The 26,142-nt window shown below is 38.6% G+C and overlaps 1 protein-coding gene across 1 annotated transcript in view; it reads left to right on the forward strand.

Moving 5' to 3' along the window:
* ARHGAP8 (Rho GTPase activating protein 8) overlaps nucleotides 1-26,142 on the forward strand; it is a 69,877-nt gene that overhangs the window by 22,284 nt on the left and 21,451 nt on the right. The window contains exons 4-9 of the mRNA XM_072876189.1: nucleotides 4,317-4,404; nucleotides 7,156-7,287; nucleotides 10,372-10,458; nucleotides 14,301-14,399; nucleotides 15,531-15,641; nucleotides 25,374-25,447. Coding sequence (XP_072732290.1) covers nucleotides 4,317-4,404; nucleotides 7,156-7,287; nucleotides 10,372-10,458; nucleotides 14,301-14,399; nucleotides 15,531-15,641; nucleotides 25,374-25,447 — 591 coding nt within the window. The remainder of the gene's footprint in view (nucleotides 1-4,316; nucleotides 4,405-7,155; nucleotides 7,288-10,371; nucleotides 10,459-14,300; nucleotides 14,400-15,530; nucleotides 15,642-25,373; nucleotides 25,448-26,142) is intronic.

A 26,142-nucleotide genomic window follows, 5' to 3' on the forward strand; every position in this document is an offset into this window, starting at 1 on the left:
GTGTCATTAGAAAAAAACTTTTCATTTGCAAGAAGCAGTTAGGAAGTGCTGTGCCATCCAAATTCTTAATTAAAAAGTAGAACAATACCCTTTCCCTCTTGCCCTACCCTGTGTCTTACTGTAACTTTTTTTTTCTACTGCAAAGTTTGATACCAAAAGTGATGTATGATTCATGTCTGTTTCAGTGAAATTGAGACAAATAAAACCCCAGCAGATAGCTTGTATTTTAATGTGCATAAATCTCATTCTGGACAGCGTGCTCTACACACCCCTCTCTACTCACTGAGTGCAGGGGAGGAGGCTGGCGTCACTGGGCTGTGCTCCCAGGAGTGGCTCCGCAGCCAGCACAGCTGATAATCCCGATGCTGCTCGGGAATGCATGATAGCAAGTGCCTGATCCAAAGGCAGGAGCCTCCTACCCATGGGCGAGAGGAGTCTATCAGACCTTTCTGTGCATGAGAGCAGAATCTGAGCCAGGGACTTTTAAAAAGGTGTAAGTAGGTGGCTAGAGGAGTGTGAGTGCCCAAGCAGTTAAGGAACTCAGTCTTTGGGAATGCCTCCTGAATATTAGGAGCTCAAAACCAGTGCAGAAAGATATGGGGAGAAGCACATTTTCCAGGGAGGGTAGAAGAAGTTACCAGCTTTCATCTGGAAGCGTTTGGTGACATTAAACTGTGGAATAAAGTAGGTTAATACGAAACTACTTTTTTGACCTGAAAGTGAAACATCAAGGAGCAAAGCTGAAATTGAATTTTTTTTTTGCTTTGTCCCCTGTAGAAAATGAGGCATCTTTCAGTTCTAGTTTAAAGTCCAAGTAGTAGGAAAATATGGGTTTTGTGGGATAAAAATATACTCTGTGCTGATTTAAAATCAGCATACTTCCAGTTACAGTCTCCTTTGAACATGCAGGTAACTGCCACTCCCCGCTTTACCCATCACCATCAAACTGCATTTTCACATGTTTGGGTAAAAATTTTATCCTCAAGGTCATGGGATTCAAACTATGTCAGACTGGGAAGCAAATGTTCCAGCAAATGTGATGGGAATTTTCCAGGGTGCTCAGTCACAGTCCTTCTGGTGGAGGGCAGGGGAAGCCTGCCTCTGCTTTCATCAGCACTTCATGTGTCATGTTAAAATTTGATGTTGTTCAGAACATTGTTGATGCCTATGAAGAAAGAACAACCTCATTCCTTTCATTAACTGTCATCACTAATGGGAAGCTGGCACTGCTTTATTTAGTTTTTAATGGAGCGGAGGTTCTCAGTCACCTTTTCTGGTTTGCTCTTGTTGCCTGTGTGGCAGCGCGGGGTGGGAGAACGAGGTGCTCTGCTCTGCTGGTAATTTTGAGAAAGTTTCTTTGCCTCAGTTTTCCCATTATTGAAACTGGACAATTATGTTTATTTGTGTTCTAAGTGTATCTGTTTACAGTCTTTTATAAAGCTGGTTATTTTTTTCTGGCTTTTAATTCAAGCAGTCGAATGTGACCAGCAGTAACAATTAGTGACTCATTTAGAAATTTAGCTGGAAGCCTTTCTTAGATTTATTTTGCTCATAAAAATGATTGTCACTAATAAATAAAATATTCTACAGTGCATTGTAACGCAGCAATTTTTTCACAAACAAGTCATGATTTAGAGAACAATATTTTATTAATGTTTTAATTTAATTTTAGTACATCATTCATATTAATGCATGTCACATTATAATGCCTTTATAAGTACTCTGAGAATATCAAATAAGACACTTAAACAGACCGTAATTTATTTCCTGAAGTTATTTTTAAGAACAATACACAGATATACCTGAGTACATATAATTGTGTTGTTGCGCATATTCTTCCTTTAGTGGTGCTCAAGCACCTTATTTATCCCAGGAGCCAGAATTTATTTTTAATGTGGGAAGGGACACTAGAACTTGTGGGATGGAAAAACACCTTTGAGAAAGATAATAAAAATAAGCAGTCAGCCAAAAAAGAACAGGAAGAAAGAACCAGCCAGCAGAGAAAGCTATGTTTTGGAAGTCAAAACTACAGGACTAAAGTGATAATTACCAAAATTCAAGCTGAGTTAGATCTTTAAAGGATATTAAAGCAAATAGCGAAAGGTTCTTTGGTTGTATAAATAAAAAAAGAGAGAAGCAATCTTCTGTGAAATAAGAGTGGGGTGACCATCAGACATAATCCAGCTATAGCTGTCAAACTAAATTAATACTTCATCTTGTTTTTCAGTAAAGACAGTGATGTTGATATTATTAGGAAATCTTTTTAAGTCCTGCATGTGATATTCATCTGCAATTTATTATCTAACTCTTGTCACCCGCCTTTAGGAAAGATGCATTCACACTGGGGCAGGGTAAAGAATAGTTAGGTTGGTTGGGGAAGAGATAGAAGATCTAACTTGTTTACAAGCAGTAAAATACAGGCTGAGAGAGGATATGGTTATTGTCTATAGAGTCCTTTGGGATGGTAAATAGTACTGAAGTACTGAAGGTAAATAGTACTGAAGGAGCAGCACTGCTTCAACTGAGTGCTGTCATTGTCACACAAGCAAATTTGTACAAATTTGCTATGACTTTTAGACTGGAACTGAGAAAGCAGGTTGCTAGTTGTCAAAGCAGTGAGCAGGAGGAGTAAGAAACAGAAAAACCTAACTGGTTTTTAAGATGGAGCCCAACAAATCAATGGAAGGATTATGTGGTACAGTACCTTGTGATAACACAGGCTTGGAACTGATAATGCAGAAGATGTCTCCCAGTCCATGTTCATAGGTGAAAAGTCATTAAGCGTTAATCTCGCCTCTTCCCTCCCTTTTCTCCTTCTGCACCTAAAATGGAATGGGTTTAAACAGATGCTGTCCCATCATGACCTCTAAGTACTGTTGAGCGCAACTAGGTAGGAACTGGACAAAGCAAATACAGGATTTTTTTTTTCTTAGTGTGGAATCTGTCAGGTGAGGATAGCCACCTCTTCCTGAATTGAAAGAAGGAAAGCATATTACTATCAGTGGTGGGTTTTCATGGAAAATGTGTGGTTGCAAAGCTGGGAAGTGTTCTGTTTGTTCAGATCAAGTAATTTGAACGAACAACAGTAACAGAAATTAGAACAGCTTAAGAAGTAGTCTGAAGCTCTTCTACCCAGTTTTCACAGAAATGCTCATATGATTTTATTTATTCATTAGGTGACTCCATTACAGATTTAACTTCCCCCATTTTACTTATTTTTTTTAATTTGTTTGTTCATTACAGCTACTTACTTGATTAGGGGTGAAAGGGGAACAACAGAATTATAAAGAATATCTAAAACCCCCCCAAGTCTTAACTTTTATTGTGCTACTGATATCAAAGCCAAACTTTGATTCAGTTTTAGTGGCAATAGAAGCAAGTATTAAATATCGTTTAGTTTGAACATTGAAATTAGACCAAGAATGTCTGAAATATGAATTCAGTCTAAACATTTTCTGGGATGTTTCTTTATTGCTTTAAAATGAATGGTATCTTTCATGTAGATACATGTTAAAATCTTAACACCTCGCAGTCTTCAGTGCCGAGTTACCTTCAGTACGAGCATGACTTAACCTCTGCGCCTGGCTTTCCAGATAGTGGAACTTGGGTGTGGGGTGGGCATGGCATGACCGCAAACCTTGTCTATACAGGCAGTGTGGGTGAAGCCATCAGAGTCAAAGATTAAATGAACTTGAGTGCAACAATAGATGCTTTTCCAGACGGACTAAGGGATGGACACTTAGAGATCTCCAGGTTGTGAAAGGCATAGGTGTATGCCCTGCTTGTTGTGTTTTAAATGGCATCCAAATGTAGCAGTGCTTTTGGAAAAGAGTATCTGAGAAAGCTTAAGATGGTTAAAAATTCTGACTCAAGTGTGTGACAAAGCAGATGCCCAAAGTGCTTGTGGGCATAGCGGTAGTCTTATAAATTCCAGAAATAAGGCATGAAGAGTTTGAAAACATGCCATTTCCAAGACTACTAGGGAAAGCAGGCCTGTTTTCTTCCATGACTGACTGCTGCAGGACTTAAACGTTCCCTATCAGGAGCTGAGCACTACCAACCACCTTTGAATATGACTTTCTCAGCTGAGCTTCCTCACTTGCCCAGCAGCTGCTTCATTTCACTGCAGCGGTGGTCAAATTGCTTTCTGTAGGCAACGTGATTTGACAGTGAAGTTTTGCAGTATGTTTTGAGTAACGATGGGAAATACAGAGGTAGCCCCAAATATCAGAAAGTACAAGCCCTTCCTTCAGATTGCTGACGTCCCACTGCATAAGTAAATGAGCGTTGTCTCTACTAACTGTTTTGTTCACTAGGTGATGACAATTCTGGAAGGAAGGTGATTACCTTCAGTTGCTGCCGTATGCCCCCCTCCCATCAGCTCAATCACACCAGACTGCTGGAGTAAGTTTCTCTCAATCTCCTGCATGGACTACTTTACATTTTATATGTGAACTTCTATTAGCTTGTTTCCAGGTGAATGAGCTTTCAGGGAGGAGAAGCAGGAGGCAGGGATTGAAATGAAAAAGGATGTAAGACCTACTGGTGTTAATATTAAGTGAATGAGATGTGGATGAAACTGCCAGAGTTACTTCACCTGGAATCTTGACTAGAAGAAGCAATTTACCGTGTACTGAAATTAACTTGTTGCCTTGATTTTATTAATTAATTCTGATAGTATTTAAAAATTTGAATTTATGATGAGGACCGATGAAAGAGTAATTCTGGTATTTTAGTGGTCCGTACATATGTTCTCATGAATAGCAGTGTTTGTCTTAATGTGCTATACTTTGTCTCCTAAATCACTCAGCAAGAGCATTGTTTAGTTATTTACATCTTAGTGGTTTTCCTCTTTTATAAAAAGATCTGCATTATGTACAGTATACTATGCTTAACATTTTTAGATGTATCTCATTTTGTAATGTTTGGTTTTTTGTGTTAAAAGAGGTTGTAAATATGTAAAATCACAACATTCTTCCTTATAAACTTGCTGCAGCAAGGTACCAGGACATGGTTGTAGTTTGTCACTCCTTGTAGTTTGTCACTACGAGGAGATCTGTTCTGCTGTGAGAGTCCTGTCCTTATTAAGCATTTTAAACCTATTTGGAGCTCTTGTACAGCCTCCATTGCCAAAATGTTTGAGCACCTTTCAACCGTCGGTACCCACCACCTTTGAAAGGACCTAAGTGCTGTTATCTCAACTTTTCAGAAACAGAGGGATTAGAAGGCAGGTTATTTAAGAGGTGTTTTTGAAACCATGTTGCTTCATTTGTATGCTCTTCACAGCTAGGGTATTTCCACAGCTTTAACCCATAGCTTCCTGTGTAGCATAGAGGGAGTGTTAGCACCTAGGAGGAAGAGCCTCACCAGTCAGCTCCTCATCTGCACCAATTAATAGGAAATGCTAAAGAAAGGAGTGTGACAAACCACGTTGCTACCAGACCTAAGAACTCTTCCTCAGTTCTGCGAGGAGGCACCTTGATGAAACTAGGATTTCCAGCCCTCAGACTCTTCTGGACTTGAATGCTTACATGTTTTCCTGTATCTGAGCCCACATCAAATTCACTTGGAAAGTCTGTGCTAAGAGAGAACTGAAGGCAGGTGTCTGAATGTGAAGCTAGCAATATAACTGTCGAGTGATCTGCTTTGGAGTAATTAGACCCAGATGTTGAGTTTTGAGGAAAAACTGCAGAATAGGCTCAGATTGGTAGGTGTTTTGTGATGAAATCACTTAAAGAATTGATTTGGTAAAGCTTTTGTAATGTCCCTGCAGTTCTGTTACAGCCTTGGAACAGGTAATTGACTGTACAAAAATACTGGTTATTTTATGCCCACAAAACTCTCTCAATTATTTTTAGAAGTACAGGCTTTCTAGATGCAATGTGCCAAGGAATTTGCACGCTATAAAATAAAACACAAGGCACTCTGTATGTAAGAATATCTGTTTAGATATATTTTAATTTCGAACTCTTTTTAAAAAAGTCTTGAATGACTGTTACTGCTACTTCTTCCACTAAAATACCTTTAATACTTAAGTCAGGGATCAAAACAGCATTATATTAATTGCAGTGGCAGTCCTTGTCCCAGGCTATTTGCAGTCTGAGATTTACAGTATGCTCAGGGAATAAGCAGATAAATGAGACTGTGGGCATACAGTGTAACAGTGAAGTTTTGTGCTTTTTCATGCAAAGGTGGATAGTCAAAGTGGCCTTGATACTTGCAGATAGCCACAGCCTAACAAATGGCACATGGGACTATCTATTTTACTGAATGAAAATCGCTTACATACAATTAAGAGCAATAGCTGGGGCTCTGTCACAGAATAATAAGATAGCATTGAGAATGACATGAGAAAGTTGAAATCTGACACAGCAAGAGATGAGGCCAGATTGTACTCCTCCATCATTGCTTTATTTGAATCATTGAGCTGTGTAATAGGCCATGCAGTGTTCTCAATTGTAGGAGAAAGGGAAGAGAAAAGCATCTTAAACTATATGATAAAAGAATGAACACACAGAAATTTGCTTATAAAACATGCAGTATTATTTCAAGATGGGATAAGTAGTATAGTTCTTTAGTTTTGAGGGAAATGATCTATGAACACAGTCCCCACAATACAAACAAGGGAAAGGCAAATATATTCAAGAAAACAGTTTACAGTAACAAGTTGTAATTGGCAGTAATTAGGGCTAATGGATTTTTCAAGAATTTAAAAAGTTTTAAATTGAGAGGAAAACCCAAGATTTATTCTGTATTATTTTGAAAAGTCAAAATGACATTGCTTGCTTGCCTAAATGGGGGGAATTTACAAAGACCAGAAGAAAGAAAAATAACAGTCAGTTAAAATGCATCTATTTAAAAGTTTCTTGGAAAACACAGTCCCATATTTGTCTTCATCTTTTAATGATTCACGAGCACCATGGTTTTTGTAACTAAATATGTTCTTTCAAATTTCAGGCTTTGCAGTGATGTGGAATTACTGGCAACACTGTCAATAGAGCAAGATGAACTTGTTAGATAAATACCTTGAAGCAAACGTGAATTTGCAGTCACTAGTGTTCGGTGCAAAAATAGCACATTTTCTTTCCCCATTACTGCTTTAAAAATATCATCCAATAAACTGTCTTAAAACTAAAATGTTATCTTTCTCCTCAGGTACTTAAAGTATACTCTGGACCAGTACGTAGAGAGTGATTATACAGTTGTCTACTTTCACTATGGCCTGAAGAGTCTGAATAAACCATCTCTGAAATGGTTACAAACAGCCTACAAAGAATTTGACAGGAAGTATGCCTCAAATACTTGGTTTACTCTTTCGATTGTGTAGTGTCTGCACTGCACTGCATTGTGTAACTTCTGTGAAGGAAGAGGATCTTTCCTGATCTGCCTGCAGCTGACTGAGTTCATTTTGCCATTGCAAATTTTTGTAATGCTATTGGTGCTGTTGGTTCTCTTGTAAGTGTCTTCTCTGCAGTACTAAGGAATGGCCTGAGTGCTGCAGTGGTTACCCAAAGTTATAAAAAGCCTTGGGTACAAAACCAAGAGCCATTGCCTTTTCTGTGCACTATTTAACAAGATACCTGTGACACCTTATTAGTCATCATTCTCAATTACCTCACAGTTGTGTTTGAACCTTTGATCATCCCAAGGCTAGGTTGTATACAAAAAAGGAAAGATTAGTTTTTAACAGTCCGTACCTCACAATCCTTGTGGCATTCGTTGGTTGTTATACGTAAAGCCCCAAGGGACTGCTGTGCTCATATATGCCTGACCTTTGGAGTAACAATGGCTATAGCTCATGACTTCATGTTTTAGTTGGTTAGGGTGCAGTCAAGGCCAAAGCTCCTAGATAAATAGCATTTTAATAGTGGAATCTAAAGTTCTGATGTTTATTCTCTGAAAATGCATGCTTACCAGTGGAGCTGAAAGTTCCTGTTGAAGTCAGACTTATTTGCAAGTTGTTACTTGATCTACTTGTTTGTAAGTTGGCCTCAAGAGGGCAACATGACTGAAAGCAAAAAACATACACAAATAGTTCTTTCCTGATAGTGAGAGTGTATGTGCCTGTGCACTTTGGGGGGATGGATCATACATGTCTGATTTTTTCCATTTTGGAGCTGGAACAAGAGGCAAATCTCATAAATGATCCCGTGAAAAAAATTATTGGGTGTTTCTAGACTAGACTGGGATATAAATGCCTGAGCATTTCACAGGACTGCATACCCTGCTTTGAAAATTGAAGTTGAGATTTGCACACCACCTTTTGGTGGCCTAGTGCCAGAGCTCAGACTCTTGAATACCACCCAATAACCTCCTGAAACTCTAAAACCCACTAAGCAAGAAGATGAGGTTGTGCATAGCAGCCCTTGGAGCTGCAGTGGGAAGCCTCTAACTGCTTTCATGAGATACTGCTCTCCACTCAGCAACAGACTGAGAAAGCTTTTTGGTTTTGCTAGTAGGTTTCTGTATATGGTTGGTACAACGTATCTGTTTTTTTCTGGGATGGGGTAAAGGAGAAGAAAGGTAAAGAATCTTTTGTCTTTGGTGAGAGATTTGGACTACAATACTGTGTTTTGCTGTGCACTAACAATTCCTGAAAATAAAGCACTGTATGGAGTTGGAAGCCTACCCTACCGTACTGTTTTCTTTATAGGAGAATCCCAAGCCAAATTCACAGTTGCCGTATGGGGAGAGGCAGTATGAGAGTAATAGCTTCTTCAGTTTTGTTGCCTTCTGACATGCATATGTCTCAAATGCACAAAGTCACTCTCATTTATGCCAGAAATCTGTTTTCTCTCTTCCCCCACCCTGACCCAGAAAGCAGGAGAACCAAAGAGGAACAGAGAAGCCCAGGTAGCTGGGCAAAACTAGGCATCATTTTATTCACAGTTGGAACTTCTTAGCATACTGTCATTGAGAAGCTCAAAGCAATATTCACAGCCCAACACAAATGTTCTTCTGTACTAGGCAGAGGGAAAAAAAAAATAGCACCTTTCAGACTTCTTCCTTGTGTATGTTTTGGGGGTCAAAGGAAAGAAAGAACAAAGGAGAGTACAAGGGATGATAGTAATTAGCTGGCATCATGAAAGCAAATGTTCAACAGGAATAGTTTCAAAAGAATAGATCTTGCTTTGAAGGTTTACAGCAAAGGCTCAATGAAGTCTTGTGGGCATTTAATTGTAATCTAGGAAACTATGAAGTACATAAACTTCCACAGAAGTAATGGCTTATGCCCATTGCTTCAGGGTACAAAACAAACTTAAAATGGAAACTTCAGTAAAGCAACTCAGGTGTTTTGCTTGTTAGTTTTTACTGTTCATTTGGGTTCTTATCCACAGTGGTGCCAATTGCACAGGGATAGTTGTTTGCTTGTGCATGACAGTGGCTTGGTGAAAACAATGGCTTTTTAATTCAAAGATGTTTGGGCCCAATTAAAACCCAAAAGGAAAAATTGTTGTAATTGCTGAGTGGGTCCCTTTTTCCCCTCTTACCATAACCTGTTACAAGAGGGTGTTTCTTAGGAGTTTATGATCATTTTTTTCCATGATCATTGTTTTTCTAACAATGAATGGTGAACACTTGGGAGGGATGCTCCCTACAGGGAAGCAAACTTGGCAAAGTAATAAGCAACAATTTATATATAAAAGCAGGATATTTCATTATGTGTTTCTCAGTTTCATTTTGCAATAACGTTCAATAAGAGTAGTCTCTTTGTGCAGTCTGATTTCCATTTCAGTTTCAGCCTACTGGAATCTATTGTTTATGTATCATGATATGACATTGTAGAATCAAGCAATGCTATAATGGAGACAGGTTTTTGTTTTGTACAAAGGCGACCATCCAGGATAAAACAGCTTGCAGTTGGCTTCGCCTTCAGTAATTACTAGCAAAGCAAGACAAAAGTAGTGGTAAAGATAAAAGATCAGGTGTAAATTTTACATATGAAAATTTAGAAATTTTCTCCAACTTGAAATTCCTGTAAGCAGAAAATAAAGGGAGATGAAGGAAAGTAATTTTTTATATCCCAGAATTTTTTGTAGACTCTTTGTTCTCTTCTCAATTTTTTTCAAGTTGCCTAATTTCCCTTCTGTCCCCCTGGTACTAAATCTGTGAGACAGCAGACATTGGTTAGGAACGTAATAGTGTTATCTTGGCCTACTATTGTATCATAAAAACTGACCATTTTTTTTAAATTGGGTTTTGGTTTTTTTGTTTTACATTCAGTTTCTTCTGAATTAGGTCTTTTTAATGTATTTGAAAAGAATGATGTATAATGTTCCTGTAATAATACCTCCCATTCAGTTGTAGCTATTCAGTTCTACCGTCTATGATAATCAAAAGTCTTCTAACAATTTCATTTTCTTTTCCTAGGTATAAGAAAAACCTTAAAGCACTCTATGTTGTACATCCAACCAACTTCATAAAAATTCTGTGGAATATCTTTAAACCTCTTATAAGGTACTTGGCAGTTTATTCAACGCATTTTCCCGTTTAGTTTAAGGATGGTTTCTTCTCTAATAAGTCACTTTTAAAAGGGCTTGAGGTAAAATGTGTCAGGTAACAGCACAATAGCCATTTAAACTGTCTTGAACTAATGAGTAAGGTGAGCTTAAGCTTGGGTATGAATAATAGGGTAGAGTTCTTTTCTTTCTAAGAAGAGCGGGTCTCAATTCATAGTAGTTTTACTAGTATGTTAAAGTAAATATCACTTTAAAACATAGTTATTCTGTGGACCATGAATGACTTTTTTGTCCTCTTTGACAACACTTAGCACAATAGAACTGGGTCCGTGACTGGAGTTACTAGGTGGTACAGTAAAAGCAGATAATAAATGGTTAACCTTCGGTCTGATCTCAAGTGCTGAGATGAATAGGAATGATACTACTTGTGTATTCAAAGTTAATGGATAAGCCCTGAAGTGCCCATACGAATTTGAGGTGGAGGGTATAATGGTGAAGGTAGATGTATTTTAATGGTGCATTCTTTTTGTTTGCATGGTAAAAATTGATGCCATCTACAAGGAACCGGCAACGACAGTAAAAATTGATGCTCTCCACAAGGAACTGGCAACAATGGGCAGATTTTGCCAAGTGCCAGGATGGTTGGGCTTTCTTAGTTTCTGCTCCTGAACTTCTGAAACTTTCAAAGTAATTCTAACATTTTGCAGATTATATTATGAATATCCTCAGGGCTGAAGGACTAAAACAGCTTATCTTGAGAAGCCATAATGAACCAACTAAAAATGTCCATTACAGTAACTTGCAATTGATTCAATTCTGACTGGTAGAAAGCTAATTTATTAGAAAGGGGAAGTAACTTCTAGACATATCAGAACTTGAGAAGCATGTGAAAATGTAATTACAGCTAAAAATCCTTCCAGAATATGCTGTTTTTGAAACAAGATGACTGACTACAGATCTTTATTTCAACTGGCAGTAAAATAAATGCCAGAGATCCAGAATGTAGACCAATGGCGAGAAAAGTGTGACAGAAGCAGGAGGTCCAGTAGCTGATAGTACCTCAGGAATGGGGATGGATTTTTATTTTCCTGATTTGCTGTAGGATGGGTATGGAGAGCTTTCTAGAAAAAAAACCCAATAAAATCAGAAGAACTCTTGATGTACATTACAAGACTGAGGTGAAACCAACTTCTTTCTCAGAGGCAGCTGAGAGCTCCTTGGGAATAGCTCCAGCCAAGTGGTTTTGGGACACCAGTGGTTTTTGGTCTGTGCATATTAACACACTCAGTAGAGCCATGCTGTGCTATTTGACTTAAAGTAATAACTGGCTGCTAATTCTTACAAAAGAAAAGTTTACAGGTACCTGTTCCAAATACTCATTTTCCTTGGATCTTACTATGTCTATGTAAATAGGATGAATACTTTTTTTCTTGGAACAGTATGATACACTGGCAATTAAATCCTTGTTTACTTTGGATGTGAAAATGGGTGATCCTGATAAGCTTAAGCATTCATATCTAGCACAGAAAATTCAAACCAGGGCTTGTCATCGTAGATGCATCATCATCTTGACCTTCTGAACACCCTGCTTTCATCAGGATTGACTGTTCTTGTTTGTGCTCAACTTTTGCCAGTGTGTACCTGGATACTTGATTTGATTCTAACTTAGCAACACTCTACTCTCTGTTGTTAAAATATGTGACCAATAGAAGCAAAGATACTTGTACACTGGCACAGACAAAATAATTGAAAGTATAAGTAAACTCTGAAAAGGTCCATAAGCCAGAATGCAGGAATTAGCTGAAGCTAGGAAAAAAACCCTCTTTACTGCTTAAAATGGTTTAATTACTGAGTGCTCACATGCATTTGTGGTTTGGGTTGACTCAAGTTTGGGTTTGTCAAGTAAAGGAAAAAGTAAGAATATAATTTTAAAACTGAAGTATGAAAGTGCCCATGTACAATTTGCCTAAATTGTACTCTCATTGAATGCTAAAACTTATTAACATTGTTAATTTACTAGAATTGTACAATTTAAAACTTGTTCACAGTACCTTTTCCTCCCAGTTTAGAATAATCTTATTTTAGCAAATCATGCTTTTATTTAAGTGTCAATATTAAATCAAAGTTCTCAAAAAGAAAGGAGAAAAATCCTCTGGACTTTCTGTTTCCTAGCTTTGCTGAATTATAGCCCAGACTCATTTTTAGTGTTTCCAATAGATGTAAAATAAATTTCATTATCAAGAAACATGTATTTATTTTTCAGAGGTCTGTTAGTACATTTGGTACCTGTTAGCACATGGCCTAAGTACTTTTACATGAACAATGTGTTTGCTAAGAACTGGACAAATGACAGAAGTATTAGAGTGAAGAACAAAAGTAATAAGTATTTTAGCATACTTGTATTTGAAAGTATTTAAGAAAATGTAAATACTTGAAATTTTTTCAAGCCTCAGAAGTTGATTGATCTCCTTTCCAGTCCCAAAAGAGATGAGCAAGAAGGTAATGGGTTAAGTCACATATTTTTCCAAACTGCAAAAAACCTGTAAGAGCAGCACATTTCTATGTGTGAGCTAACAGAAGCCACCCATCTGTTATCAAAATAATATACATTTAGGTGGTGGTGGTGATGTGGCATTTTTAAGGAACAGCAATAATTCCTAATTGTCCACAACTTAGTTACAAATTATGTGTTCTGTAACATGTCATGTATTACCGAGGTGATTAGTTACAGAGAATTCTGTGCTAGCCCGTGGCTTAGGTAAGATGTTGAAATCGCAGGCTGTTTTGGACAGAAGACACACTGAAGAGCTCTGGAGTTGTACACACACAGACTGATACCCATCAGTGTCCCAAAATCGCTTGCCTGTTAGCAAACTTTAGCTTATTTCAATTAAAGGTTCGAAAATGCTGAAGTGACTTATATTTGTACCATCTCCCACTAGAGGGAGTGTGTGTATGTGTATTTGACAGTACAGGGATAAAGTCATTAATGCAAGAGAATTTTTCTCCGGTTTTACTATCAAAGTAAGTTGCAGCAAAGTACACTTCTTATGATAAACACCTATTATTTTGCTTGACACCTCATTACAGGACAGATATTTTGTGTTGTGGAAAAATATGAAATTGTTTCAGACCATGTGTGTAAATGTGTCGCTGAACCTTGTTTGAACACCTCAGCCTCTAAGTAGTATATTCTGGCTGAAACTCAAGACCTAACTAGTGATACTTGGTGCTTCAAATTTGGAAATCTGTTTTGTGCAACTCATAGAAAAACCTTATTATTCAAGATGTTTCCTAGAAGCTATCCAACCCTTTTCAAAATAGATAAAGCTGACGGCCCAACACTTCAAGGGTATACATTATCCACGTTTTGAAAATCTCGCCTGTCACTTACTACTTTATTGTTTGTGTCTACAGCCCCCTTATTTTGTCTTTTGGCAGGGAGGAATACCTAAATAACACAAACATGTTGTTCTGTTGGCCATGTAACATTTTCTCCAAAGTTAACAGTTCTTTTAGTAAGCTTTCTAATGCTGTGTGAAAGCTGTTTTTCAGTGGCTTTTAAAGCAGTGTTTTTCATATCTATGCAAATCACAAAACATTCAGATGGAAGTCAGTTATTTTTATTCAAATCAGACTCTCAGGCATGCACTGTATATGTTTGATCATATGAAATGAAATACATCTTATGTCTCCTGCTGCTTCAATTACAGTCTAATTTTGAGTTGCATCAGCACTTACATTTTTGTAATAGAAACTAAACCCTTCATAAATGTTCCTCCCATGCTGATTTTTATACTACTTTGTGATTTTTTTATTAATTTTTTTTTTTTTTTTTAGCCATAAGTTTGGGAAAAAAATCACCTACTTGAACTATTTAAGTGACCTGAGAGAGCATCTCAAATATGACCAGCTAAATATCCCTCAAGAAGTCATCCGGTACGTGGCAAGTTTAAAATATGTTGTCTCAACTTTTCTCAGGTAGAGTTGCATCCTGTTCACTGTATTCCAAGCAGAATCTAATCCTATTTCTTCAATGATTTGAAGTCTAATTTACTTATTTGTGCTTGGCTGGATTTAATTCTGAAAGCTGCATTGCCATCAAAGACGTGCTGAAGTGCGTCAGGTGTTTAGAGAAGAGAACGCTATATAGTTTTCTACAGATTTGGAACATCTCCATCTCAGCTGTGGAACATTTTCTTAGTATAATTGCAGCTTCTGTGTGAGTGTTAGCAAAACCAATCCATGTCATTACTGCTTATGAGTATCACGTAATGTTCATGGGCAAAAATATAATCCTGACCTCTTTGCTTGCGTATTGTAACAGATTAAGTAACTTCCTTTTGCTAAGAGCATTCCCAGTCAGCAAAGTGTTGATTGATTTTAAACTTTATGGATACATCTATTGTTAGCGGATTCATTACTTTTGTATCATGCGTGTATGTGTGTTAGGGAGGATTATTGGAGAGGGGGCAGGAGAGGAAAAGAAAGAAATGCATAGGGCTGCAACTGTCAGGTGCCAGTATTAGTATCAATAACAGTCTTTTCGACAGAGCGCTGTACATGGAAATGCTTTGATGTACTGACAGGAAGTGATTTTATGTCACTGCTGAATGAAAGTAACTGGAAGCTTTGATTATGGCTGTTACTGATGCCTGGTGGGTTTTTACACACCTTTTGTGTAAATATGGAATAACAAAAAATACCTTACAGCTCTAAGGTTATAAATTGGATTGCATGGTTGCCAAAGAAAGGGGAGGTGTATTTTGAGTAGGAAATATATTTGAATTTTGCTGTTAAATTATAGTGTGTTCCTATTTTTTGGACACATTTATTACTATACTCCATTGGCTGAAGCAAAAGAGCTCTTCTATATCTTGCTTAAGTATTCTACCACAAATACTACTTACACATTTCCCTAATGCTTAAATTAAATGCAAGTTCTGTAAGACCTGCAGCATATAGACTATTGTCAGGAGATCAGCATCATGAGCAAGACTGGTAGCTGTTCATATATACAGTTTGTCAGCCATGGTGTACAGAAAATCAATGATTTCTTGATTTTTGCAGACATGATGAAAATCTTCGGAGGAAACAGAAGGGAAAACTGCCACCTGTAGTTAAGGTTCCTCCACCACGGCCACCTCTACCTACCCAGCAATTTGGAGTCAGCCTGCAATAGTAAGCCACGAGATTTCTAAAATATGAGATTTCTATACCCTGCAGCCTTCTGTAATGTGCAGATTCACTGGACAGAACGTCTGCAAATATTTTGTTTATTATATGTTTAGTTTCTCATTCTCTTTGAAAGCCACGGAACTGTGAGGCTAGACATAGGTTTTATGAATTCAGGACAAGTCTCTCACTCCCAGTGATCTGCCTGGTCTTCATGTTTACAGTATGTTTGTGGTAGTTAGTGCTAGCACGGCTGCACAGTTTTTCTCGCAGTGGACAGAAATTTGCCCATATATGATAGAGCCCCAAGCTAATCTATTGCTGGTGGATGCTGGCAGTATGAAAGTGTTTTGGAGATATTTAGATGGTGGATAGCAAAGCCAAAACAAAGCTTCAGGCTCCAAAATGGCTGCATAAAGCTAAAATGGATGCTTGAGCCTTTATATATTGTTGTTTTGCTGCTCACATATTGTTCTGATCAGAGTTTTATGAAGTGAATAAAATCACTCTCTTCCAGAAATGCCCTGACAGCTGTTTACATAGATTACAGCACTGTATGTGGTATAAAAAATTATTTACTTTACAGAAGGAATGGGATGGCAATAGTATTTGCGAGATTCAATTTTGGTTAAAAAAAAAAAAAAAAAGAAAACCAAAAACAAACCACAAAACAAAAAAAACACCTGCAAAACCTTCTAGCTCCCTACCTACAGTCATTTCTGTCATTTCTGAGAGCTATGGAAAACCATCTTTCTATGGCATCCTTCTCAAAAACAGCCGAAGAATATTGTTCACATTCAGCAAAGGCAATTTAGGCTGTCTGATACATGGACATTTGTCGAATCTCCTCCCACCCCCAGTCTATTTTTCTGGTTCTAATGATTCAGCTGTAAATGAGATATAAAATATAATTTTCTCCTGTTTAAATGTTAAGCATTAGTCCTCTCTGGAAGGCCTGAAATTAGAACAATCAATATCTATTGTGTAAGAGCTACTATGACATTAACTTTTATGATACCTCTTTAGAGTTCACCCTAACACTTGAAACATGGCTAACTCACTTCCCTAATTCAGAGAATATCTTTTAGGTGGGCTCCACTGGGTCATTAAGAAGGACAATGCTTTATGCCGCTGCTGCAGTAGTAAAACCAGGACTGTTTGCAGGCATCCGGGCACACTGTCACTTGCCTCCAGCCCAGCCTGGCTGCTCAAGCAGCTCTATCGAACTTCTCGCAGGCTTATGTGATCAGACAGCATGTTGTGTGCCACTCTTACCATCTGCTAGTCATATTTTATTTCTCTGACTCTGCCTGAACAGTAAACAGTGTCTTTTGCTGGGCTGCATGTGGTGAGGGTGTGGTGGCCACCCTTCCTGGCTCCACTGCTTTCCAGCTGCGTTACCGTCAGCAAACCATGTCCTTTCCCAAGTGTAAAAAGGGTGGCTATGTACAAAGAGCTTTTCTGTGCAAGATCTGTGGGTGGAGAAACACTGAGCGAGGCATTACTATCACTTTTGACCCAGAGAGTTCCAGCACTGGTGATGGAGGTGCTGACGGACGGACACCCTCCCTGTGTGGGTGCAGTTCACAGCGCTCGGGTGTCCGAAATGGACGTACACGGGGATATTCCTTCTGTTTGCCCACGCTTGTCCAAATTCCCTCTTGCAGAAGAGACAGTGCTGCATCACCACGTAAAAATCACAACTAAACAAATCTCCTATGACCTCTAAATGAGAAATAAAGGACTTAATTTAGACTGTGTATGTGAAGAAAGGTAAAGTTAATGGAGGAGAGGGAATGATATGTGTGGAGAGCTTCTAAAATCTGAACCAAAAAAAAGTATTAACTTCCATCTTGATGAATGAATTGCTGTTGCTAATTCCCTCTCCTTTTATGATGTCTGTAGACTGTAATGGCAAAATGGCAGTGACCTCCCACCTGTCTAACAAAGAGGCAGGTTTGAAGTCTTCTCCTGGGTGAGGCTCTTCCATTTTTAGGAGAGCGCTACAGGGAGACCCTGATTTTATTTTGTATAGACTTATGGGAATATGTGTGCTGTGTATTCCATTACAGTTAGTAAAAATTGTACTGTCAGATGCTGCTGAGAGAAAGCTACTGTCGTTAAAGGACTGTTTCTCATGGAGTCTTTTTCTTTAGTTTAAGAAAAGAAACAATAAGGCCCATAGGCCTGGGGTTTCATCAGATTCAGTACTTCTGGGACGATGATTTTTATTCGGTCAGTAAAAGGTTGGTGAATGAGATCTGTCCAAAGCCTTCATAGGTGGTCTAATTTGATAAGATGTTTGATAATGGTATCCCAATGACTTCTGGCTGTGGAAGGTGGTAAAACCATACCCTTTTGAATGTGCTTCCCTAAAAGCAGTGGGTAATGCTGCCTCTGGTAACACTTCCTCATTTAACTTTTTTCTCAGTTTATATTGGTTAATACATTTGCTTTCCAGAGCTATAATTAAAAACTAGAAGAGCAAAAAGTAACTAAGTGTTGGTTCTCACTTTTGTCCAACAGGCAGGGGGGAAAAACTCCTGTTTTGTTAGAACAGCAAAATGAAGCTGAAGGAAGTTTCCACCTACACACTGATAAATGACTGTCTGGGACCAGTGCCTCATCTTGGAGGAATCCGTTAACTCACAAAGACATTTTTAACCTTGTAGAGTCAGATTTTCAAAATGACGTAAGGCAACTGGGCATTTAAAAATCATAGAAGGTCTATGAGAGCTGGGAATATAATTCTTTGAAATGTTATCTATACTGAATTGGGTTTAATTTATGAGCAAGCTGAAGGGCTTATTATCAGGTTAGTTCAAAACTTTTCTTTCTTATGTTACCCCTATCCACTCAGGATCCAAAATCTGATTTTAAAATGGCTGCATTTGATCTCTTTAACCCCTCAGTGTCACCCTGAACTCTTTGTGGGGAGGAAAAAACAAACACACACCAAGCTGACTTCATCTTAAGTGTCCATCCAGCTTTATTTACATTTACTTGTCTGGGATTTAAGCGTGTACTTTATGGTAGGCACAGATGTGAAGTGGAAAACCTTCCTCATTGTGATCTCCTGTGAGGACTCAATAATTTGGTCTTTGCAGCTAGAACTTGAATCTAGTACTAAGTTGTCCTGAAGTTTCCACTGAAACTGCGCTAGTTCAAACAATAATAAATGAGCTTAGTAAAGGCAGTTAAATCATCCAAAGCTGGCTTATAGGATGTCTTTAGAATAAAGTGTGGGGGACCAAAAAAGATTGGCTGTCTCCCTGTTTAATTCTTTATGCCTACGGGTACAGAGCAGATTTGCCCAGTTTACTGAATGGCAGTCCTGCCATAGCATTTCTGATCCCCAGCCTGGATTGCCTGGTTGCCAAATTGCACCTTTAGAGGTTTGAACTCATGTTAAAAACTATGTGATTTTCTTGAAAATATAAAATAACACAACTGAAACTAATGTTCACCTTCATGGGGATATCAGACAGAACAGTCCTCCTGAGGAGATTTTGTCCACACTTAATTTTTCAGTTATAATTTAATGGGAATACGTGCTCGGATTTAACAGGTACTCAAGAATGTGTAGCACAGAATGGGTGGGATAGTTTGCATGTTTAGTGTTTATTATGTCCTTCTCTAACTTGCTAATTCAGGCTTCTTATGTGCAGATAGAGTGAGGATAATAACAACCGTAATGAGCTAGTTTAAAGGTTTATCAAGCCTCACATCATGTCTCCAATAGAGGGCAATATCAGATGTTAGCAGGGAGCGGTGTTAGAACAGGGCAAGCGTACAGTGGTAGTTCCTCGGGTATAATGTCCCAGCTTGTAGTGATCAGAGACTGACAGAGGAGAGTACTACAATACTATGGAAATGACTTTCTGTTACTCACCAGTAGCTATCACTTTTATAGATCCAGACATTTCTAAGAATGTTCATGTATTGTGTGGATATAGCAAGACAATTTTTCTGTTCTTTCAGCAATGCTACCTTCACGCATAAAATGTAGAGCAGCAGGAAATAGCTATTCAGTATATATCCTCACTAGTTTGCACTGCGTGTCAGGGTGAAAAGTAGGATTTTTATTCTAAAAGCCATTAGTAAAGATTTTATGTTTAAAAAGGCAAAGAAAAATTTGGGGGACCCTCTGCTTATGTTGATCAGATAAATACAGTTAAAATGCATGAATGAAGCTTCCTAAATTTGCAACACTTTGAAGGAATTAGTAATAGACTATACGGGCCAAGCAGCATCATTGTCCTCTGCTGTATGTTCAGCAAGCTCCTATAAACCCCTGTTGCTGCACCCAATTGCCTCTGTAATCAAGGAAGGCTACAGCTGAGCTCCAGCACAGAGCACAGAGTTGACCTTGACTATCTATTGACATTGTTCTGTTTTCTCTGATTGGTTTTAAAATCTAAAATTAAATATCTTTTGTGGGAAGAGAGGAAATGTTTTGTTTTTCTATCTGTTGCTATGGTTGGGGCGAGGGGGCGGAGAAAATGCACAAAATTGCCACAACTGTACAGCTTTTGCTTGTTGAATTGTTATCATAAACATTTCAGGGTGCTTTCCTTTTGGTCATAATCTTTCTGCTTGTGCATGCTGTGCATGTGTGACCAGGGAGGAAGAATGCATTCTAAACCAAATCTCAGCAGGTCTCAGCAGGGAAAAAATGAAAAGGAGAGGAAAAGCAGAGAGAGAGAAAGATTATCAGCCAAGAATACTTAATGACACTTCAGAACAATGTGTAAAGGCCTTTCGTGATAACTGTCCACTGTCTAGAAATGAGTCATTGGGTATATAATGTGTTGCAGCAACTAATCATATATCCTATAGTGAGGAGTACTCATTCTCCCTGGCTACTGTGTTTACCAGAATAGATCCCTCTGGAATCTGACGTGTTGCTGCAATACGATTCAGATCTGTGAATCAGTTACAGAAAACCGTATTGTGCACTGAAATGCTCTGTTATGCTCGTCTCTTAAGCAGAAAGAGTAAGAGATCTCTCATTTCAAATTGCCCATAGTAGTGCCTGATCTCCAATGTCGGTTTGCATTGTCCATCATAAAGCACAGCTGTTCATTACACCATCCTGAACAAGGCAAGAAAAATGCAGATTACTTGACAGGATCCACAAAGAGAGGATAGCGGGGTAATTTCATTGACCTCTGAGCCAGTCTGATTTACATTAGCTGAAGTAATGTCCCTATTATTTTCTGTCACCTTAGGTCCAGTAAACTGAACGCTGTGTCCCACATTGTGAAATGCTATGAATATATGCATCCCAGCTTTCCTCAGTGTTGCAAAAACAGAACAATCCTTTACATGTGACTTTCAATGAATATCCTACTCTGTTTTAAAATACCGTTTATCTTGAGGACCTCTTTCATTGTACTGGGAATGGAACCTTTCTTTCAAGGGAAACAGGAATCCTGTAGAAAATTGTAGAAGTGCAGAAACTGTATCTTTCTTCCTAGAAAAAGAAAAATGATGTGTAGGTTTTATTATTACAAATTATAGCCTGTTATTTGTCTCACCTCTCTGACAGATAAACTAGTGCTCAGCAGGAGCAAGTGCTGTAAATAATCAGTTTGCTATTTATACACTGAAATGGGAAACACATTTATGGGTAACAATAATAATTAGAAAACATTTATAAAAGCTGCTGGGTTGCTATTTGGTGCCTCTGGAGTGAGCAGCTGTAAGAAAGCAAAAACAATCAGTGCAACTTTGGAGAGGCTGAGAATGGGTTCCATGAGCTTAAATTGTCAATAATAAAGATGTAACAGCTTCCAAGCAAATTAAAGTCTTGATGATGTTCCCATTTAAGTGAATTAGGCTTTCAACTAATTTTAATAAAAGTTGCCCTAAATGTTTAGGGTACTGATCTGAATACACGAAACAAAATTATTTGACACACAAGGAGTGTGTTATAACTCCCCTATTAGAAAGGCTAAAAGAAATGTGGGGGTGTTTTTCCCTTACCTTGAAAGCTGCAGGGTTTTCCTCGCTGGTATCCTGAACACTGACCTTGGTACTGACCTCATCTCCAAGCCCCTTTTCTTGTTTAGTCCCTTACCAGGGGATATCATTTCACTGGGGATTTCAACTTTGCATGCTGTGCAAAGAACCCCTACAACTTCCTTCCTTGTGTGGTTTATTAGCAAGGCTAATTTATTTATGGGGCTGCACAGTCTCACTGCCTGTTTTGTTCTATGTTGTTGCAGCAGGGTTGTTATACAACACTGATCTGCTGCGAGAGAAAATAATTCACATACAGAAGCTGCCTTTCAGAGCAGGGTAGGGGGGTTCACGTGTTCTGTGTTTGTGTGGCTCTGTTCCCTTTGCTGTGGCCAACTTTTGCAGGGGCTGGTATGAGAGCTGATGGTACTGAAGCAAAGTTAGTTATTAATTTTTCCTCTCCAGGGTCTAGGTAGAAGGCAGGGGGGAGGGGAGAACAATCTGGGTCTCGGAGCTGGTCTGAGAGCACTGCACAACTCCTGCATGGTTGTAACACTAACACTGACCTTCTGCTCTACAGTGTCACCATCATGCATGAAACTGTTGTAAGATTGTTGAAGCTGGAAAGAGCAGGAGAGACTAGGAGTGACGGGATACATATCCTAAAAGGGGCTGAGAGAATTTTGCTGCTAGGAGAGATATTTTACAGAGGTACCTGATTGTCCCTGTGGGTAAGAAGAGGATGCTGCTCTGAGGACTAGGTCATAAAATTGGTCCTGGTAGCATTTCAAGCCATGGCCTTCTCTAGTCAGTGAGGTTTTTTTTCATGAAGCACTTATGGCCTCTGGTTTAGCTGTTGTAAGATGTCTGTGGTAATGGGGAAGATTGAGGTTGGACTTGGTCTTACAAGTCAGGTCATAAATCTTCTGGCCATTATCGTGGTGGTGGTATACTGCAGAGAATGATTACTCCAGCAAGTCCAGTACTGTTTCATATTGAATTAATGGTGCCTTGCCAGTGTGTAAGGTCAAGAAGTTGTATCATTTCATCTGAAGATCGTACTTGCAAGCAGCAGCAAATTATGAGAATTACTAACATATAAAAGATGATACTTTAGGATTATTTGAATTAAACTCGTTCCTTGCTGGTAGTCTTTCTTTCTGGAAGTGCATTGCATACATTGTAGAATTTATTTGGTCAAATGGCTAAAATTACCATGTTAAGAACATGGTTCTGTGAAACTTGGCTATATTTTCTATCAAAACTCTTATGTATGTTTACATCAAGGAAAATTCCCCTTTCCTAAACAGTTCCTGTTAGATAGAGATACAGCAGTGTCCGTGAAGTAGTATTAACCCACACATAGAGCAGTATTGAATTTTGTACACTTTAGATTCTGGTATGGATACTTTGTTGAAAAAGAGCAGGAAAAAATTGTTCAATTGATTGATTTTTAGTTAGGTTCACGGAAGAGCTATGGGCTTATGTCAACCAAATTTGACAGAGGAGTGGAACTCTCACAAATACTATAAGCTTTTAAAAATCATTGGCTGGAAGGATAGAAACTGTAGCAGGAATTCAGTTTTCTGTTGTCTTTGGTCTGCTGGTGCACCAGTTAGTGTTTAGATGATGATTAATTATGAGCTACTCTTTACCTTATGAGGAAATACAAGGTAAAGAGGAGAGGAAATTAAAATACTAGGTAAGGGAAGTGAGGCTATAGAAGACATAAGGAAATTATCTCGGACTACTATGATGAGGAAACAGGTAGGACGTAGGATACGAATCCATAGCAGATCAACTTCATTAATTCTGCAGCTGAAGGAACAATTTATTTCCTTTCAAACAGCAGGGTGGTCTAGGTATTTGAAATAGTAGAAGGAGCTCTGGGAGCTGGATTAACAAGTTTTTTGCAATCATATAACAAGTTGTATTGTTTTACATAGCACCTGGGGAAATAACATGCAAGACATGAAAGAGGAAAAAAAGGGAAGAGGAAGAGTAGGACTGGGTGGGCAACAAAACTGCAACTGGAAGAAGTGGCACTGGTGGCTCAGCATTGTGTTCCTGGAGTGATGAATGAGATCAAAATGTTTGATGGCTGAATGACTGAACAGCATGAAGTATATTCCCCTGTCAGTTTATGAGTAAGGCAAAACCACAGGGTGATTCAGTACCGAAGTCAGGATCCTGCTCTGAGTCCTCCCGTTGGAGGAACGACCCCACCGCCCCCATATGTGAAGCTGGGGTGAATAACCTCCCTAAGCTTGGAGGTCCAAAAGTAACCAGTCTGCATATCCTCTTCTAACTCCCTTCATAGGCGTAGAGAAAATGTGAGGGAGAGGGGAGGATTTGACAATTTCCCTACTCCTCCATGATTTTAAACTAGTTTTTATGTGTAGTTTAAACACAAAATATAATCCTGGATTGCTCATTCCATGCAACAATGTTACAGAAGTTGTATCAAATACACTCCAGTTATTATCAGTTGTTTTATGTTAATAAAGTAATAAGCAAGCCTAGACAGAAAGAGAAGAAATCACAGTACTTGGAAAAGAAAGACTCTAAGAATCATTCTCCTCTGCAGATGCAACCTCAGCTAGCAACACTAGGTTAAGGCTATGTTACATGTTGTATAAACATCTTGCATTTTCTGTGGATGAGCTGCAGCATTTGCAGCCTCTCATGATACAGTCAAAGATCTCTGTGCTGTTTTGTGCTGGTGCTTTAGAGTTTGTCAGTAAAGCTGGTCACCTTTTAAATATCAAATATGAAATCGTACACATAAATATACATTACGTCTACTTTAAAATCTGAGATTGGCCCTTTATTTTGTGGTTGATTACTATAAAAATGTAGCAGAATACTCAGCAGATACTGACCATCTCTTTTGTTATACTTTTTAAATTGCCAAAGACTTTTTTTTAAATAAGGAAGATAATTGCAGAATTTTCTGCGCTGTCTAGATCAAGAAAATGGTATGTTCGATTTTTTTTTTTGCCTCAACTGTTCACTCATGAAAGAGAAAGAAATCTCATTTCATGGGAATCATTCAAAGCGTTAATAATCTCGCTGCACCACTTTGCCTTCAAAATAAATAGTACAATATCCTTTTAATTATACATACACTGTGGCTTAAAAAGAGACAAATGACAAAGAAAAATCTGCATGATAAAAGGCTCCTAAACTTGCAGCACCCCTTGATCAAGACTTACTGTGAAGCATTCGCTGCATACTCCTTCCTCGCCTGCCTCTAAGCTGCCTTGAATCGCCATTCCACCAACGGCGTCCATCCAAATCCAATCGGAGCCACCACCACTGCCATCACTGCATCATGGTTAAATGCAGCCCTGCTGGAGCACGCCAAGCGAGGGGAACAAAACTAGAGCAAAACCAATCTCAAGTAGGGGCAAAGTTAGCCTGGAACATTATTCTGCTGCTCTGTCCTTGACTCCCCTTCAGTACAATAAATAGCACTTATTTATTACTCGGCGCTGTTGCAGTTATACAGCTTTTCTAGCAAGAAGAAAGTCTTTAGGAATGGCTCTTTGAATAGAAGTCCAAGTCACTTGTTTCAATGGCTTGTTCAGAGCCTGTTAGAGTTGTGGAGGACTCTTGTGTTTGCTGCAGGCTCCTTAGTTTGTGGAATTTAACATATGCTCTCAGATATCACTCAGGTTTTTGCTGAGACTGTTCTGTCTTGGTTTTGACTCTTTGTCTATCAATGCATTTAAAGGCTGTTACTTTTTCATTGTTTTTTTTTTTCCCTAACAGTATCAAGGACAAAAATAAAGGCGAACTAATCCCCCCAGTAATGAAGGAAACTGTATCCTACCTAAAAAGAAAAGGTGAGTTTTGTGTCAAAAGAGGATATGTCTTTCAGAACAAGGACAATAGTATGAAACCGTATAATGCCCAGCGCCTGATTCAGCAAAGCTTACAGCTACACAGGATATGTTTATATCCTGAAAGCCTGAGTGGCAATTGGGTACTGCCTTGAGAGCTTTGATGGATAGGGAATACTTATTATCAGATTATTGTCCCACTGTGAAAAAACCCTCAAAAACTTTTCGCATTTAGGATTAATTAGGGAATAGCAAATGAGAGGAGATGTCTTGAAATACACATTGTCAACCCGTATCATATTGTTGGTTTTAATTAGAGCTCCCAGTAAAAAACAATTTTTTTAATAGAACCGATGGCCGTAAAAACTCACTGAAAAAACGTGTTTTGCAAGAGTAAGTCTGAAGTCCTCCCTTCACAAAATATTTTTACTGGCATTTACAGACCCTTTGACTGCAGTTCCTATCTATAGTTACATTATACAGAGATACAGATTACAAAGACCCATATTTAAAATGGGAGTGTCCAAATCTGAGTTCTCTATATCACCTTCATGTACAGGGCAAAGAGAGGGTAGACTTCGAACTGCTGGCTATACCACTGAGCTCCCCAGTGCATACCTGACCAACATAAAGGACCAAATATCAGGTGGTATCTGTAGGGTAAGTGCACTGTATTCCCTACATAGGGACAAAGGTGC

This window comes from Ciconia boyciana, chromosome 1, assembly GCF_034638445.1.
Source record: "Ciconia boyciana chromosome 1, ASM3463844v1, whole genome shotgun sequence".
Lineage (NCBI taxonomy): Eukaryota > Metazoa > Chordata > Aves > Ciconiiformes > Ciconiidae > Ciconia > Ciconia boyciana.